The sequence below is a fragment of the Vombatus ursinus genome, unplaced genomic scaffold (genome assembly GCF_900497805.2).
Source record: "Vombatus ursinus unplaced genomic scaffold, bare-nosed wombat genome assembly UNPS02014832.1, whole genome shotgun sequence".
In the NCBI taxonomy this organism is placed as follows: Eukaryota; Metazoa; Chordata; class Mammalia; order Diprotodontia; family Vombatidae; genus Vombatus; species Vombatus ursinus.
In genome coordinates this window covers 59,264,426-59,277,025 of record NW_020954610.1, presented here as the reverse complement: position 1 = coordinate 59,277,025, position 12,600 = coordinate 59,264,426, and the positions used below count along the sequence as shown (strand labels likewise).

Here is a 12,600-nt window from a genome sequence, read left to right as displayed (position 1 = left end):
AAATAAGAAGTTCAAAAATGGCTACAATTAAAGAATGAAAGATTTAAAAGGAAACTTAGAAATTCAACTCCAACCCTCTCATTTAACTGGGAAGGTATCTTCCTTTGCAATTTGAAATGGGGCAGGGACATGCAGAGGATGTGCAAAGTGTGGACAAAGGCACATGCAATGAAACATGACTAAATAAATGCATAAGTGAATACAATCAGCTCTTTATACAAGGGTTTTGTTTTCTTCTCAAATTCTTGCTGATGCCATTAGTTTCTTGGTTATCTCAAGTCTTTTAAGGATACCACAACTATTCACTTTTTGAGCTAAAAAGAAAGTCATAGGATTATGTATGAAAGGATGGTAGATTTAGAACTCTAAGGGACCTTTGAGATCATCTACTCCAACCCTCATTTTACAGATGAGGAAAACAAGACCTGGAGAGGTTAAATGACTCGCCTAAGGACACAGAGGGTGTACGTAGCAAAGCTAGGATTTGAACTCAGTGCCTGACTCCAAATCCAGAGGACCACTCTGGACACAATCAAATCTCCCACATTCAGGAGCCAGAAAGACAGCAATTTTTAGTGTAAGGACATCTGTGCTTAGGCCAGTACTTTGTAGTATTTCAAGATGTGGTGTTACCTCTAGTATGAAGCAAGAAATAGGAAACCAATCAAATAGGACAGAGAAACTAAATAGTTTTTTAATATTCAAATATTTAGTATAGCTTCATTTTGAAGTCTGAAGTATACATAAATTTTCCAGAATATCGGCTATACTTATTTGGGACAGCTGGAAGAGTTAAGACTACCAGGAGCACCCTATCTTCTTTTTCCCCCACATTGTTGGCCTGGACCATCCCAGAACCTGCCAGGAATGCCCTCTTCCTAGTCTGAGCTATTTGATTACTTACAGGGTTTGAATATAATGGAAGTCAACAACTTCATTCCTTCTGCTGAGATGGAAGACCACCAGACCTTGCCATCTGCCTAGCCACTGCCTCGCCACTGCCTCCTAAAATCCTCTGGATCTACTGTCTACCCTGCCTCTTATGCGCAGTGCTGTCTTCATAACTACTTAAGTAACCTAACAACCTTTGGAACATGCTCCTAACCATTGAATCCTTTGGAATTCTGGGTCTTTCCATCTACCCTGCAGCTCAACTTTCTTTTGGATTGTGTCCCCAATTAGAATGTGAGCTCCTTGACAGCAGGGACCATCTGGCATTTTCTATTTGTGTTGTTAGCACTCAGCACAGTACTTGGCACATAGTGAACACTTGATAAATGCTTTTTTATTCATTCATTGATTCATTAATCTTGGATTATGATTTATATAGGGCCTAGCATGATACCACACATGAGTATAAACATACTTGAGAGGGTAATGATGATTAGTAAAAGCATAGATGTTTCCTTCTACAAGTTCAAATTAACTTTTGATTTCAACACAATTCTGGATATACACAGTAATTTACCTGGACTCCTGTAAAGAGTTTTGGGCAAAGAAGCAGTATGAATGTCTATCAATCCCACTATCTTCATGTGTCCATATTTCATGGCTAGTGCTCGGGCTGTGGCACCAGTGTAATCCCCTACATCTACTTTCACTCCCTATTGAAGAGAAAAGTTAAAAAGAGTCAAGAATACATACAGAGACCTGATCTGTGGCACAGTCATCCCTGTCACAAAAGGTGACAGAAATAGGGAAGAGGAGAAAAGGAAAAGTACATTTCATAATATCCAACCCTTATTACCTTGTTCTATGAGGCTATCTCTAATTTTCTTGATTTAGAGAGTATACATTATAGAGTGAGTTTAAAATGAAAAAAGACAAGAGGAAGAACCCTTATTTAGAAATGGAAATTTCCTCTTACTCACCCATACTTAATGAATGAAAGAAATTCATCCAGCCATTTAATATCTTAGGTACATTCAATATACAATATAGCACTGTGGTAGATAAAGGAGGTAGGGATGCAAGTGGATCACAGAAATAAGTATGATAGTTATCATCTTACTGCAGAATGAGACAAACATTTTTGGACATGGAAAATGTGGGAATTAGTTCTACTTTACTGAAGATTTGTTACAAGAGTTTCATTTTTTTTTCTTTTAAATTGGGGGTGGGGTAGGGAGGAAAGATTACAGATGCTTGTTAATTGAAAAAACAAAATGAAAGATAAAAAACACATTAAAATTTAAAAAATATAGTATCATTTACATTTGCTGAGCCCTTTCATATTCATTTCATCTGATAGGTCAGTTATTTGTCTCTATTGAACACATCAGAGAATTGCAGAATTTTAGGGTGAGATTCTTTAATATCCCTAAGTCTAACCCTTCATTTTATAGATGGAGAAACCAAGGCTCAGAGTGGTAAAGAAGCAACTTTTCTGAAGTCACAAAACAAGCTCCTAAGATAACTATGTGAATAAAAGAGGAACATAATATCATAAAGAAATCAACCTTCACTATAATTCATCTGCCCTCTTAAATCACCTAAAAGATTATTTTTAAAGAGCAAGAAAACTAAAGGATGTATGTATATGTATGTAAAGCACTCTGCCAACCTTAAAAGTACTCTATAAAGGTTTCTTATTATTATTATACAATTATTTATCTTTTATTATCTTTGTCTTCTAATTGTTGGTGTTATTGTGATCAACTTAGAGCAGATAAGATTCTTCTAACTTCTTTCTCCTTTCACTCTGAGAAATAATCTTTTTTTTTTCTTTTGGGGCTAGGCATTGGGGTTAAGTGACTTGCCCAGGATGGTCACACAGCTAGTAAGTGTTAGGTGTCTGAGATCGTACTTGAACTTGTTAAAATTAGAATACAGGGTTTTAAACTGAGTATGCTGACCCACCATAACTGAGTTAGTTTCAGGATTAAGGAACCTGTATAGTTAATTACAAAACAAAACAAACAAAAAAAACCTCTGGTTTCATGGTGGGGTAATGTGGTAACAAGAATTTAGATTTTTTTAGGGGCCTCTAATATCATCTAAATCTAAACAAGAGTAGTTTAGTTGCCAGTAGTGCTGTCTAACTCTAAAGACTGAGACTATTTAGGCACCTCTAGAGCCATCCTCTTTGGTTGGCCAGTAAGTAACATAGAAACCTTCAAGTATAATCAATTGATGGTTAAAATGAAGTCACTCTAGTTGTGATTTAAACACAAAGTTTCCAAGAAAGCTTTTTTTAGATCCTAGAAATACAGTGAACATTACTTACTCTGACCTTATACTTTTTAAAAAATAAGATTATTAGGGGCAGCTAGGTGGAACAGTGGATAGAGCACAGGCCCTGGATTCAGGAGGACCTGAGTTCAAGTACGATCTCAGACACCTAACACTTACTAGCTGTGTGACCATCCTGGGCAAGTCACTTAACCCCAATGCCTAGCCCCAAAAGAAAAAAAAAAAGATTATTTCTCAGAGTGAAAGGAGAAAGAAGTTAGAAGAATCTTATCTGCTCTAAGTTGATCACAATAACACCAACAATTAGAAGACAAAGATAATAAAAGATAAATAATTGTATAATAATAATAAGAAACCTTTATAGAGTACTTTTAAGGTTGGCAGAGTGCTTTACATACATATCATTTGATCCTTCCAACAACCCTATGAGATATATGCTTTTATTATTCCCATTTTACAGATAATGAAACTGAGGCAAGGTTAAGTGACTTGTTCAGGATTCATTAGTGAATATCTGAAGAAGGATATGAACACAGGTTTTCCAGACTCAAAATTCAACGCTCTATCCACTCTACCACTACCAGCTTCCAATTATTCCAAATCAAAGAAGCACTAATTGAAATTAATAGATAATCCACCTGACTGGATCAAGAACATGGACCAGTTCTCTGAGATGGGGAAATCTGACAAGAACATGGTCACCGTCCTGACTTGGACTGGCAGAAGGGAACTCTACTTCAAAGAACGTGGCTTTGCCATGCTGGGTCAAGGCCAGGTCTTCACTCCGTCCTGTTGATTTTGCTGGGCTGCTTGGCCTGAGTTCACTCCTCAGGGAGGAGGCTCTTCACCTGGCCGTGTTCTGGGCCTGGTGTATTCTCTACCGCATGCTGACCGGTTAGTGAGGAGGCCGCTGCTGAAAAGATAAAAACTGTCCCCACAGCAAGATTCTACAATGCTCAGCTGTCACGCTGTCGGGTTAAGTTGGAAACATTGTCCGGAGCAGCACTTGCTCCAACAGGGCAACAGAACAGCTAGAAGGCAGAACGAGTTCATATGATACAGTCGTTTAAACACACACACACACACACACACACACACACACACACACACACTGAGCTGCTGTCGATTACTGCCAATTCTTGACGAAACCACCAATGAAAGAATAGCAGTGCACATATAAACCAAAACAACACATCTTCAAATACCTTCTTGTACAATTTACTGTCCCTCACGTATATGGATTCATTTGCCTACACATACTGACTAATGCTAGGAACGTTATACAGTCAGGTGGCAAAAATACCAGGAGCTAGAAAACAAAGGGAAGCAGCCTTGGCACCTGATTAGCTCCCAATGGCTCATGGGTTACATAAGTAATCTGCAAAGCAGATAAGCAACAACTGATCATAAATCATTCATATGTATGTAATATGCTACTACGCAATCACTGTGGTAGGAAACAGAAGTCTTTTTGTTTTCAATTCAGGAAAGTTAGTCTATCAAGGTGCCAAGATTCCTTACTAGCTGTGGTTAAACACGCACACTTACATGATTCAGAAGATACTGAACAATTATTTCATGGCCAGAAGCAGCTGCTTCCATCAAAGGAGTAAATCCATAAGTTGGTTCCCTGCAAGATACAGTCTAAAGTTAAAGGTCACCATAGAGAATGAAGTTTTCTATTTTCATTCTAACAAAAAACATTCACTACCCAAAGACAAAATCAAAAGTGATCTCCAATCCTCCTCTGAACTCTTACAGTACTCTCTTATGTATTTATCATATCCATTCATGTATTATAGACATTCGTCTTGCCTAGATTATAAACTCATTGAGGACAGGAGACTATTTCTTATTTATCTTTTTATCTCTCTTGGCACTTACATGTGTTTGCAGATTTGAAAGACAAATTGAAACTTCATTCTCCCACATTTTATCAAATACAAAAACACTCCTTTTCACAAGTATCAAATTCATTATTTTTATTTCCATCAGATTCCCTTACTAAAAGGAGATTCTAATACAGCTTCTCATCCTACTAATTTCAAAGATGACTTCATTGTATTAATAGACCTCAAACTATATTATGAAGCTGTACTCTTCAAAACTATGTGGTACTGCTTGAAAAGTAGATAAATAGAATAGACTAGATACAGAAGAACCAGAAATAATTGAACTCAATAACCCAGTGTATGCTAAACCCTAAAACATGAACCTTGGGAGGAAAAAAAAACCTTCCCATTTGATAAGAATTACTGGGTAAACTGGAAAGAAATTTGGTAGAAATTAAGAGTAGACCAATACCTTATACCATATTTCAAAATGAACTCAAAATGGCTATGTGACCTAAAACTTTAGAAGTCACAGTAAGAAAAAAAAATTAGAAGAGAACCAGATCAGGTACCTTCCACAGAAATTCTTAACCAAACAATGGCTAGAAATGATTACAAAAACTGCAATAGAATACTTTTGATAATAAGAAGTTAAAGCTTCTGCATATACAAAATTAATGCAACTAGGACAAGAAAGAAATTGGGGAAAATATTCATAATAAAATATCTCTGATAAAGGTCTGATATCAAAAATACATACGGAACTAAAAGAAATACAGGACCAAAAGTCAATCCCTGATAGATAACTGGCCAGAGGATATGAACCATTCTTAAAAGAAAAGCTGCAAGCTCAGATTCCTAAAATCTAGCCATGGCTGAGATTTTAAAAATCTAGACACTGCTGGGATGCTAGGGAGTTACGGAAAACTGCAGTTGCTTTTTGGTTCCCTGAGGCTTACTTACTCCCTTCCCTCTGCACCTCTGAATCCTCCTTCATGGTGGTTACAGGGAAAGTTAGAACAGCTAAAAATATCTTGGCATATTCTGGAGGTTTTGTGATTGGTCATTAAGGAGTTTAGAACTTCTCCTTACCACCCTGGCCACTCCTTTCTCCCACTCCCTTCCCTTGAGTCAAGAGAGTATCTGTTAACCTCTCTCATAGGAGAAGAGAGTTTCACCCTCTACCCCTCACCTTTGATTATACCCTCCCCCACCTGGGAAAGGAAGGCAGGGGGAGGCACAGCAGCTCCAGCGTGGGCTGCCCTGGCAATGGCCTTGGGCTCTAGGGCAACCTTTGCCTGGAAGCATCACCCAAGTTCAGCACATCCTGCTCAAGGTAATGAAGCTATCCTCCAAACTTGGGTAAGTACGCTTTTTTTTTTTCCAGGCAATTGGGGTTAAATGACTTGCCCAGGGTCACACAGTTAGTAAGTGTCAAGTGTTTGATCTGAGACTGGATTTGAACTCAGGTACTCTTGACTTCAGGACCGGTGCTCTATCCACTGCACCACCTAGCTGCCCCAGCACGCTCTTTTAAATTTGTAGTTTTAACTGCTAATGATGAGAAGTTGATTCTCCGTGTAAAGTAATTTGAAAGTGCGTTTAACAAAACTGAAGTCACCTGATTGGTAATGAATTTGTTTCAAGTTTCAAATTGGTGAACTTTCTGTATCAATTATGTCAAGCAACTTTTCATAATTTGGTTATCACTAAAATAATTTAGCTATTGTTGGTTATTGTTTTAATGTGTAAACTAGCCAAAAAGTTTGTTTGAGTTATGTATGGCTTGCTGAGAATTTGCAAGTGTACAAAAATCTCTAATGATTGGCTTTTTACACCAGGACAAACTTAAGTTTGAGATGTAAATCCTGGAAAAGTTTTTTCCTAAGCTGTGATTAGAAAACTTGCTGTTTGAGGTAAAAGTTCATAGGATTTTGAGTTGTCTGATGGATCATAATCCATCGATAATCAATAATCCACCATCTGAGAGAAATGCCACAAGCTACTCAGAGAAGGTGATACTGGTGGGAAGTCAGCATTGGGAAAAGCCGAGAGGACAATTTTAGCCTCAGTCTAAGATGGGATCCTCCTGGTTCAGTTTCCCCATTATGTTCCTTTGAAAGGAAATGTTACCCACCTGGCTATTCCTGAGTCTGGCTATGATGGGATTTGATACTGCATGGTTGGAAAACTGAATTATCTGAATCCAAACACAGCTAAGGATGTTTTATCCTCTCAAAGTTGGGCCCTAAATCTAGTTCCTGCTTTATATCTGGGCCCTGCAGTCTTTTCTGTCAGACTTGTGTCTTCCAGACTACAGGCCATTCACCTACAGTTGGTAGCAAACAGCGAGTACCAGCCAAAGTCCCCCCATCGTTCCCTGAATGCAGCCTGTGCTCGGTTCCAGTCAACCTCCTCTTTGGGACCCTGTCAAAGTAAGGACCTCTCTTTGCCCCTTGCCAGCAGGAAGCAGTTTCAGAAGATAAGACCTTTGCCCCTTACTCTAAAAGAATTTGGGTCCCATTTGTTTGAGGGGGGAATGATGGGGTTGGGATCCGGGCCCAGAAAGGAAAAACCCTCGACTTTCCCACTTGGCCAAATCTCTGGCATTCTCCTGAGGCTATAATCCCATCAACTGGCCTTTCGTTGTGGCTACACCCAATCTCCCCTCCTCCCTAGGGCCCCTGGTCATTTCTCACCCTTAATACTAGCTAGGCTCCATAGTCCAGGTCCCAGGAGTTCTGTTCACCCCAGCTTACTGGCCACTCCCATCCAGATCTCCTTAGGCCCCTCCTCCCATCACCCCAAACTATGTGGCCATTCCTAGACCCCTCGCACAGGCTTTCTGTATATAAGGTCCATCTTGTCTCCATTAAGAAGCTCTGATTCTTATAATCTAGCCAATAGCCCACAGATGCTCAGATTCCTTAAGAGTCTACCTAATACAGCGAATCTTCAATAAGCCTTGTTTTTGGCTGAAAAAAAGAAAAAAAGCTGCAAACTTTTAACAACCATATGAAAGACATAAAATCAACAAATATTTATTAAGCACCTATCAAGAACCACGTACTATGCTAAGCTTCAAAGACAGCTAGGTGGCACAGTGGATAGATCACTGGATTGAAAGTCAGGCCTAGAGTCTGAGTACAAATCTAACTTCAGTCATTTATTAGCTGTGTGACCCTGGGCAAGTCACTTAACCTCTGTTTCCCTTGGTTTTCTCAACTGTAAAATGGAGACAATAAAAGTATTTACCTCACAAAGTTGTTGTGAGGATCAAATAAGATAATATTTTTAAAAAGCTTAGCATAGTGCCTGGCACATCGTAGGCACTTAATAAATGCTTGTTCTCCTCCCCCTCCCCTAAGGAGGATATGAAGGAAAGCAAAAAGACAGATCTGCTTTCAAGAAAAGCAGATGAAGTTAAGAGAGACCATACAAATAACTACGTATAAACAAGATATATACAGGACAAATTGGAGATAATTAACAGAGAGAAGGCATTAGCATTAAGGAGAATTGGGAAACAAAGGACTAATGATGAAGCATGCAATTTTTCACCTTCTTTCATTCTTTTTCTTTTACTTGAGTCTTCTTGTACAAAATGACTAATATGGAAATGTTTTACTTGATTGCACATGTATAACCTATATCTGATTGCTTATGTGTCAACGATGGAGGACAAGAAGGAGGGAGGGACAGAATTTGGAACTCAAAACTTTTTTAAAAAAATGTAAAAAACTGTTTTAACACGTAATGGGGGGATATGTGTGTGTGTGTGTGTGTGTGTGTGTATGTATGTATGTATGTATATAAATGTTAAAGGAGCATTGGGAAAGGTTTTTTGTAGGAGGCAGGATTTTAGCTGAAACTATGGAAGCCAGGAAGCAAAGATGAGGACAGGGAGAATTCTACACATGAGGGATAGCCAGTGAAAATATTCTGAGGAGGTAGAAATCACCAAATAATGAATATTAAGAGAAATGAAAATTGAAGCAACTCTCAGGTTTTGCCTCACGCCCAGCAATTTGGCAAAGATGACAAAAGAAGTAAATAGCCAATGTTATAAAGCTTATAGAAAGTCAGGCATAGTATAAACCAGGGGAACCTGTAGCCTAGAGACCAGATGTGGCCCTCTAGGTCCTCAAGTGTGGCCCTTTGACTGAATCCAAACTTCATAGAACAAATCCCCTTAATAAAAGGATTTGTTCTATAAAACTTGGACTCAGTCAAAAGGCTGCACCCAAGGACCTAGAAGGCCACAGGTTCCCTACCCCTGTAATAAACTATAGGTGAAGCTGTGAATTCAATTAACAAGCATTTATTAAGCATTTACTATGTGCCAACTACTGCGCTAAGGGCAAAAAGAAAGACAGACCCTTTCTCCAGGGAGCTTATGTTCTACTATGAAGACAAAACATAAAAGGGAGTTGAATAGCAAGGTAAGGGGTGTAAGGGGAGAAGGGGCATGGTGGTGAAGTCTGGAGAGTCAGAAGCAGAGCCAGGAAAGGAATGAAGCATGGCTAGCCTGGGGCCTTCCTCAAAATGGTTGCTCTGAGAAGAATTCACCATTCAGAAGACAGGGGCTATAAGGACAAATTATTCAAAAAAAGTGACTAGGAGATTCCACTGCTTGGCATATACCAAAGAGGTCAAAGATAAAAAGAAAAGCCTCAGACACAACAAAATACTTATAGGAACTTTTTTTGTAATAGCAAATTTGTGGAAGCAAAGCAGATATCATAGATTGAAGAATGGCAAAACAAGCTGTGGTACGTGAATGAAATGAATTACTGTTCTGTACAAAATACAGAATACAATAAATACAGAGAAACATGGAAAAGACTTCTATGAATTGATTTGAAGTGAAGTAAGCAGAACCAGGAAAACAACATAATGACTATAATTATGTAAATGGAAAAAACAACAATAAAACAATCAAACCTGAATGCTGTAGAATTGTAATGACCAAGCTTGGTCTCAAAGATATGTGGAACAATGCAAATAATGTCAGACTATTTCTGCATTGTTTAATTTTGTTGAACTGTTTGTTTTTGCCCTCTTTTTTTACTCTTTGTTATATGAAGAGCTTTCAGGAAAGGGGAGGAAGAAGAATACACTGAAAAACGTAGGATGTAAAAACAAAAGATATCAATAATATGTATTTCATAAAATAATTTTTTCACATTCTCTCACATTAAAATAAAGTGAAAAAGATATTTAAATCAACATCAATTGATGCATTTGGTCTTATCCTTGAGTTTCTGCTTTATGTTTAAAAAAGATTAACTGTCTTTCCTGACACCAATTTCTCACCCTCCAGTCCATTCTGCTAACAGTTGACAGATAAACTTTGAAAAAAAAAAATCTTCAGCATACCACTCTTGTTCTCAAAAAAATATTCACTGGCTCCCTACTGCGTAGAGGAAATTGTCTTCCCTTCCAACACACTCACCTGAAATGCCCTCCCTCTTCCTCTCAGTATGAATTCTACCCATCCTTAAAATCTCATCATCTTAAGTCCTATACTTTCCATGAAGCCTTCCCTGACAGTTCCATGTAACAGTTCTCTTGCCCATTCTTGACCATCTATAAAACCATCCATAGTAAAATGTATTGTCTGGACAACGTATTTTAGCATTTGATTACATTCAATTTGTTTTGTCAACCAGACATGATGATAAGCTAATTAAAGGCAAAAACTATGTTGGGTGTTTCTTTTGTATCCCTCAACATGCCCATTTCATGCCCTTTTCTAGGTGCTCAATAAATACTCACACAACTGAAAGTTACTCTTTATGGAACATCTATTTTAACTTTTATTGGCATATAAGGATAGAATTCCCCAAAACGATTTGTTTTCCTTATGGTTGAGAGAGACAGAAGAAATTCTTATGGTCACCGACACTTTGAAAGAAAAATAAAGAACTCTCTGTTGATCTTACTTTACCTTAAGTTGGCATTAGCTCCATTGTCCAAAAGAAACTTGACCATCTGCTGGTGCCCAGCACTGGTGCAGTGGAAGAGGGCAGTCCAGCCATGAATGTCTTTCATTTCTAACTCTGCACCTTGCTTCAAAAAAAAGGAATAATGATCATTATTGCAATAGGTGTTGGTCAATGGTGCTTCATAATGAGATAATTTGGAAATGAATATATATAACAATCCACTGAACGCTTCAATTCTGTGCTAATGGCTAGAGTCCCACTAGATCTCATTAAGAGTTCTGAATACACATCTTAGCTCACCTGGAGAAGAAAGTAGGCAATGCTCTCATTTCCACAACTGGATGCTAGCATCAAGGGTGTTTGGCCTTCAGGGGTTGGAACATTGACCTTGACTCCTGCCTCCAGCAGCAGGTGCACAATGGTGTCATGGCCAATATAGGAAGCATACATAAGAGGGGTCCAGCCACCACAGTTCTTCTTATTTAAATCCAACTCTCTCCTAAGCAAACAAAGGAACCCTAAATAGTACCAGCAAAAATGGTCTCTTAACCATTTACTAAGAAAAACAAAACAAAACAACGAGAAGCCAGGAAAGAAAAGACATGGAGAGAACTGTGATATTGAAAATAATTATAATTTTTTAAACAATGATTTTTTTTACCATCATTGGATACTTCCTTGGGTTGGCGGCCAAGAAAATGGTTTCTATTTGTTTTAAAACCACATCGCTCGACATCCGGTTCACAAATTCACTTATGATTTCACCTTTAGATTTTCCCATGCCTTTTGCTCTATGGTCAAGACTTCTTTCATAGAATCAAAGAATTTGAGAGTTGGAAGGGATCTCAGCAGCCATCTAGTTCAACTCGTATACAAAATGAATCTTCACTATGACGTATTTAACTTTCATAATGCTAAAGTCAACCCTTACTCTCTACCCTTTTTCCTGAATCAGAAAACATCTGTCCTTCTCAGAGGGAGGGTAAAACAAGAAAAGGGCAAGAAAATGAGCTGTCCCCATTGATTTGTCATCTTCCTTTTTCTGTTTGCTCCTTCCTGCTCCCAGGAAACCCCCATTCCTACCCCAGCATTCCAGGCCAGCTTCAGTCAATTCAGTAAAAGATCAACAAGACATTTTTTCCTCTCTGAGTCCTTTCACCATTTTGTTTTTTGTGACTCAGTTTTTTGTGGCACTAGGACTCTGGTCAGTAACAGCAAATAAAGCAAAAAAGTTAAATTTTAAATTTTAAAGGATGTGCCTCTGGTCACCAGTCTCTAAATTTCAGCCCTTTGTGGCAACAAGTGTGGGGTTTGGGAGAGGAAGATCCAACTAGAAAGATTTTTTTTTGGCCTAGAAGTTAAGGCTGAAAAGGCTATTCTGGACTTTAGGGTATAAAAGGAAGTCTGATGAAAAGTAGTCTTTTAGGAAGTTGAAAAAGAAAAAGAAAACGAAAACTACAGACAAATGTCACTAATGAATATCAATGTAAAATATAAAATAAAGCATTAGCCTATTGGCTAATACAAACATATTAAAAGGATTTTTAAGTTATGACCGAGTTTGATTTATACTAAGAATGCAGGATTCACAGAATCAGAGATTTACAGCTGGAAGAGAGCTGGGTTCA

At 38.2% G+C, this 12,600-nt stretch overlaps 1 protein-coding gene across 6 annotated transcripts in view; it reads right to left on the bottom strand.

Moving 5' to 3' along the window:
* The window catches only part of ANKS3 (ankyrin repeat and sterile alpha motif domain containing 3), a 46,849-nt gene that overhangs the window by 24,153 nt on the left and 10,096 nt on the right, over positions 1-12,600 (bottom strand). For 5 of the 6 annotated variants that reach the window (XM_027839360.1, XM_027839358.1, XM_027839361.1 and 2 more), the window contains exons 3-6: positions 11,273-11,471; positions 10,975-11,096; positions 4,741-4,822; positions 1,469-1,604 (exon numbers count right to left, since the gene is read on the bottom strand). In XM_027839360.1, coding sequence (XP_027695161.1) covers positions 1,469-1,604; positions 4,741-4,822; positions 10,975-11,096; positions 11,273-11,471 — 539 coding nt within the window. The remainder of the gene's footprint in view (positions 1-1,468; positions 1,605-4,740; positions 4,823-10,974; positions 11,097-11,272; positions 11,472-12,600) is intronic. The other variant, XM_027839362.1, reaches the window with a different exon arrangement.